The 5,609-nt window shown below is 37.8% G+C and overlaps 1 protein-coding gene across 1 annotated transcript; it reads right to left on the bottom strand.

The window, feature by feature from the left end:
- Nucleotides 1-201: 201 nt before the first annotated feature.
- On the bottom strand, nucleotides 202-4,273 carry LOC131876637 (uncharacterized). The gene is made up of 4 exons (XM_059222080.1): nucleotides 4,031-4,273; nucleotides 2,407-2,633; nucleotides 385-867; nucleotides 202-250 (listed from the first exon to the last, which is right to left on the bottom strand). The coding sequence occupies exons 1-4, from the start codon at nucleotides 4,271-4,273 to the stop codon at nucleotides 202-204; spliced, it is 1,002 nt and encodes a 333-aa protein (XP_059078063.1).
- Nucleotides 4,274-5,609: the final 1,336 nt, after the last annotated feature.

Below are 5,609 nucleotides of genomic sequence, written 5' to 3'. Positions count from 1 at the left end.
GGGAAACTACCATAAGTTAAATAGTAGGCCACATCAGAGAACCAAGTATCCTGCAATCCAATAAAAAGAGTTAATGGTAACTCCGCTTCAGTTTCCACCTCATTTTCCACTATCAACCTACATAAGCCCTGCCCTTTAATTGTCTTCGTAGGGCGAATATCTAAGTCATACTCCTAGATTTTCATCACCCATTTTGCTCTCTTATTTAGTCCAACCTCCTACTGAGTCAAAATGCTTTTCACGGTTGAATCTGGAACAAAAACTACAGAGTGAGAATGTAGGATATAGTATCAAAACTATTTCATGACTTTTACAATAGCATATGCATGCTTCTCCATAGGTGAATATTTGAGCTCATGCTTCTTGAGCGGAGTACTAATGAACGCTATAGGCATTTCAGCCCCACGTTCATCCAATTGCAACAAAATCCCAGACATAGTATGGTCTAATGCATAACAATACAGAATGAAGTCCTTCGTGAAATCTGGATTAACAAGAGTGGGCGCATTTGCAACTGATTCTTTAATTTTCTCAAAAGCATTTTTGGCCTCTTCAGTCCACTTGAAAGGATGTTGCTCACTTAGCAAACCAACAATGTGTTTTGTGGTCTCAGCAAACTTTGGAACAAATCTTCTTAAGAAATTCACTTGACCAAAGAGCGATCTTACTCCAGTCCGGATAGAGGGTAAACTAAGACGTTGAATTACATTAACCCTCTCGGGATCAATCTTGAATCCCTCTTTTGAGACAATATGTCCTAACAGTTTTCCCTCCGTGATGCAAAAAACTGATTTCTTAGGATTCAGAGAAATCCTGTGCTCATGACAACGCTGTAATACTGCACTCAAATCCTGGAATTGATCTGTCCTTTTTTTTTAAAACACCGTGAGGTCATCCAAGTAAACTACAATTATTCTGTCTTAAAAATCCTTGAAAGAGGAATCCATAGCCCTTTAAAAAGTGGCTCTGACATTTATTAAACCAAAAGGCATGCGGTTGTATGCGAATGTTCCCCATGGAGTGATGAACATTGTCTTGTGCTGCTCATGTTCTGCTACAGATATCTGGTTATAACTAGAAAAACCATCCAACATCGACATCATCTCTGACCTGGACACTGTCTATAAAATGTGATCCATATTTGGTAAGGCATAGTTGTCTTTTAGGCTTTCTTGATTCAAATTTTGAAAATCAACATAGATACAAATTTCTCCATTTTTATTTCTTACAGGCACAATGTTAGCTACCCAAGTGGAATGGTGGATTGGATATATGATTCAGGCCTTAAGCATTTTCTCAACTTCCTTAGAAATTGCATCCGCCATGATGGGAATGAAGTTCCTCAATTTTTGCCTAAAAGGAGAGATGCTTGGCTTCAGCAGGATGTGATCTTGAAAATGTCCATTTCCAAACTCCTTCAGATCATCATAAGACCAAGCAAAAACATCAATGTACTCCTTAAGCAGTGTACCAAGTTCTCTCTTTTCCTCCGTAGAACAACACCTGCCGATTGTCACTTCTTTTGGATTAGCTTCATCTCCCAAGTTTATTTTCTCACAATTCCCTTTCCCATCATCCTTGGGAGCTTTGTTACCTATGAATGCATCATCTTTGGTGAAAAATCTCTCCAGTGTCACTAACCCCTTTGGAATTTTGTTACCTTTAAGCTGAATAAAGCTATTTGTAGGATCTACCTCTGGATCTGGACTGAACTCTTTGCAAACATTCTCAGAGCCTTCAAAATATGACTGAGAAAATGATTGAGCACATTCTATGAAATCTTTGATCTATGCATCTGCATCAAAAACCTGCCAGTGATCTACATTATCAGGAACACTGGGCCTATAGATCATTTCAATCCTATATGAGTTATCTTTAAAATCTAGATGTGGTAATAAAAGTGAGGTAGACATGGCCAATGAATCTGCCCTAATATTTTGTTCCCTCAGAATTGCTTCAATCGAGAAGGCATCAAAGAATTCTAACTCATCCCAAACTCTATTCCTGTAATGCCTCAACCTGTCATTCTTAATCGTATAGACATTCCTCACCTGCCTAACTATTAATTCTGCATCACCTTTGACTTTAAGCAACTTAATTCCTTTACATTTAGCCTCACTTAATCCCAATAATAGTGCCTCATATTCAGCAATATTATTAGTGCTCTTAAAATCCAACTTGAAGGAAAAAGGGAAAATATTACCAGTTGGTGATAGCAAAACCACCCCTGCTCTAGAACCGGAGTTAGCGCAGCTTCCATCAAACTCCATCTGCCATAGTCCATCAAGTTCATCAACTGCCTCATCTATTTTCTTTTCACCAGGTGCAAGGAGAAGATAGTTTCCAAACTCACACTCCTGAAATAGAATCTAGGCTTTTGGGTTATCTGAGGGAAATACAGTATACTGATTCTTGGGTTCAGGTTCAAGCTTGATTTTCTGATTTCCAAGGGGAATAACGGCTTCAAACCAGTCCATTTTGATTTCACCTCCAAGATCTTTGCAAAATGTCCTACTCAGAAGCATTCCATAACTCATCGGAATATCAGCAACCAGTATAGTTAATCTTACTCTTTTGTTTGGGCATGCTGCCAACACTGCCTGGATGTCCTTTACCTGACCAATAAGAGGAACCTGTTTTCCATCCATTGAAAAGCATCTCCCAAATGTTTTAGTGAGGGTCAAACCTAGAGACTTAGCCATAGGAGAAGGCATTATGTTGTTTGAAGCCCCTGAATCAATTATGCAATTACTTAACTTTTGGCCATTTAGGAGAAGGGAAATATAGAAAGATTTAGGTTTCAGAATCTCAAGCTCATGCCTAGACCTTGTATCATGAAAAGCACAGGGATCTGCCAGATTAGCTAATGAGCAGGGGATAGATGAAGACCCTTCTACAGCAGCTAAATCACTATTTTCCATACATCCATGTACTTGAGACTCCAAAAAGGAATCTCCTTTAACGTATTTGACCAGTTTATCCAACTCTTTTGGGTTAAGCTTTAAATACTCAGTGGTAGGAAGTTGAATAGTAGAGGCCTTACAGAATTCGATGATATCAAAGGAGGAAGAAGAGGAAGAGCTCTTATGATCTTCATGGTTCCTTTGCAAAATCTTAACCTCAGGAACCTTTGAAAAACTATTACCTGGGAGATTTTTTCCTTTGAAATTGTTTCCAGAAGGGTTCACAAAGGAAGAAGGCTAGGAGGTTCATTGATTCCATGTTAGAATCGCACATGAAGAACCTTCAAGAGTTGCCAAAATGTTACTACCCTTTTCTGAATCTGACTCATATTCGAGGTAGAATGCTCCAGAGTCGCCAGGTGCCTCTTGAATTCTTTCTGCTTCAATGAACTCTCCTAATTCATTGTGTTTTGCATCTAAACGTGTCTTATCATATCAAGACATGAAACCCCATCATGATCAGTGGTAAGATGAAATGAACACATGACACCTTTGTCAGGAGGTGCCTCTATCTATAATCTTTGTGGAGCTACAGTAAGTTGCAACGGTCATCCATAGTTATATTGATTTGAAGTTCTCCTACTTATATCCTGATAAGGTTATGGATAAGAGTTTCCAGGCCTAGGTATCTGCCTCTTTAAAGCAATCATATCATTGACAAGCCGCTGAACAACTGGATCAGTAGAGGACGTAGAAGCCTGAGATTGTCCCAGAGGAGTTTGTACATCTTTCCTCCATTTGCCAGTTGTTATTAGATCATCTTCAAGCTCTATAGCCTCATTTTGTGTAGTCTCTAGGTCCGCCAGCCTACTTCTTCTGAGGTGAAATCCTACATCAGGTGGCATGGAATTTATGAAGAAACATCACTGATTATCTGCAGTTGGTCTTTTGGCTTGAGGAATTTTGTGAATAATCTTATTATATCTTGCCACATAATCCCTCATTGGCTCATGAATTTCCTTCTTCATCTGTGTGAGTTGAGCCAATAGCGTGTGTTCATCATCAACACTTTGGAATCTTTTTTCAAAAGCGGTTTTCATCATTTGCTAGTCAGTTATGGATCCTACTTGCAGCTGGCTAAACCATTCTGCTGCCCCTTCGGTGAGGGTTTGGACAAAAAGCCTAATAGCCACATCCTCATATTGAACTGCTAGGATTCCTATTGCTACATTAAAAGAGCTCAAATGCTCTTCAACTGAAACTTTCCCATCACCTTTATATTTGGGTAAAACATCCTTTGCTCCTTTTGGTAGTGGATTATGGGCTACGAGTGCAGGAGGTCCAACAGCCGCACCCCAGGGTTGAGCCATAATGAACACTGGATGAATGGTTACAAGAGGAGGGGCTTGAATTCTAGTAAGTGTTAGTGCTTGCCAAGGGGAAGAAGAAGATATAGGGGTAACTCTGACAGGAGATGAAGGTCTTCTTTTGGCCTTCCTTCTAGGAGTAAAACTTGGGGCAAATGACAAATTTTGTAATTCTTCAAAACAGTTATCAACTAGTCCTTCTCTTCTTTGTGCTCTGGTATATGGACGAGAATCCAAGGTGATTACTTGTAGGAAAACCAGGTTACTTCAAATAGGACTCAATCTCAACAATCTTCCTGCACTCAAAGAAATTTTGCCAATTTAAGTTCACTTTTGTTATGTTTATGGCATACCAGTCTACTGAAAAATTGATTCTTTTTCTCTTTGTTTTGCTCCCCAGCAAAGTCGCCAAAAATCTGTTAGTGAATATATTTGCTCTTTGTTTTTAAATGATTAATTTTTTACTCTGTTACCTTCTTCTAAGAACAAATGATTCACTAAACAGTTGGGTAAGTGTTTGTTCGAATCACTTCCCTCTGAATTTTCGCCTAGGTACAGCTCCCTATCTAGGTTTTTCACAAAATGGCATTTTTGTTTTTACTTATATATAAATGAAAAGCTTTTAACCAGAAAGTGTATAAGGCCACCTATTTCATTCTTAGATGAAAGGCTATAACTTTCCTCATATATCATAAATAATGGAAACTATTTTCTTAATTTTCAAAGTATGTAACTACATCAACTGAAACAAAGTTCAATATACTTCTTCCAAATAAAGACGAACGGATTCAAGGAAAATAAATCCACCCACAAACATGAATCCTTTCCAGAGTAAACAATACATTCAAAGGAGAGAACATCAGAGGAATAATGAAAAACCACAATGAAATAATCAAATACTATTACTTGATCAGATGAACATATGAAAAAGACATGTTATCTATTTGGATTCAAAATACACAGATCTTTCTTCTCCCCAAAAAACAATATGATCAGATTTCATATATATATCTTTATGTAATCAAAGACACAATGATAAATCTGCCTATCTTGTTCCACCATAGATCTCAACCATCTAATTCTTCCTTTGATTAAGAATAGAAAATATCAAAACAAACACTCCATCAAAGTTTTCCAAAATCAATTACTAAAATCTAACCCTTCTACCATCAGTTTTACTTAATTTATAGTCTAAATGGGGGAGGTCTCCCTAAAAGCTCGACCACTCCCCGATAAAATAGTTACAAAACCAACATAAAGTATTTTGGGATAGTTGTCCTGAAGTTTTTGCATAACTATGAAAAATGTTTTGAAAATAAAGAAAACTAGCCCAAAGTGG

This window comes from Cryptomeria japonica, chromosome 6 (assembly GCF_030272615.1).
Source record: "Cryptomeria japonica chromosome 6, Sugi_1.0, whole genome shotgun sequence".
Taxonomy (NCBI): Eukaryota; Viridiplantae; Streptophyta; class Pinopsida; order Cupressales; family Cupressaceae; genus Cryptomeria; species Cryptomeria japonica.
Note: the sequence above shows the minus strand (reverse complement) of the source record. Positions and strands in the feature narration are given on the sequence as shown.

What these genes read in the sequence shown, in the direction of transcription:
- LOC131876637 (XM_059222080.1), bottom strand. Translation starts at nt 4,273, where the DNA reads ATGGCTCAACCCTGGGGTGCGGCTGTTGGACCTCCTGCACTCGTAGCC. An exon ending in GAACCTGAACCCAAGAATCA is followed by an intron (nt 868 to 2,406) that starts GTATACTGTATT and finishes TTAAAAAAAAAG; the next exon opens with GACAGATCAATTCCAGGATT. An exon ending in GGGGCTGAAATGCCTATAGC is followed by an intron (nt 251 to 384) that starts GTTCATTAGTAC and finishes TTTTTGTTCCAG; the next exon opens with ATTCAACCGTGAAAAGCATT.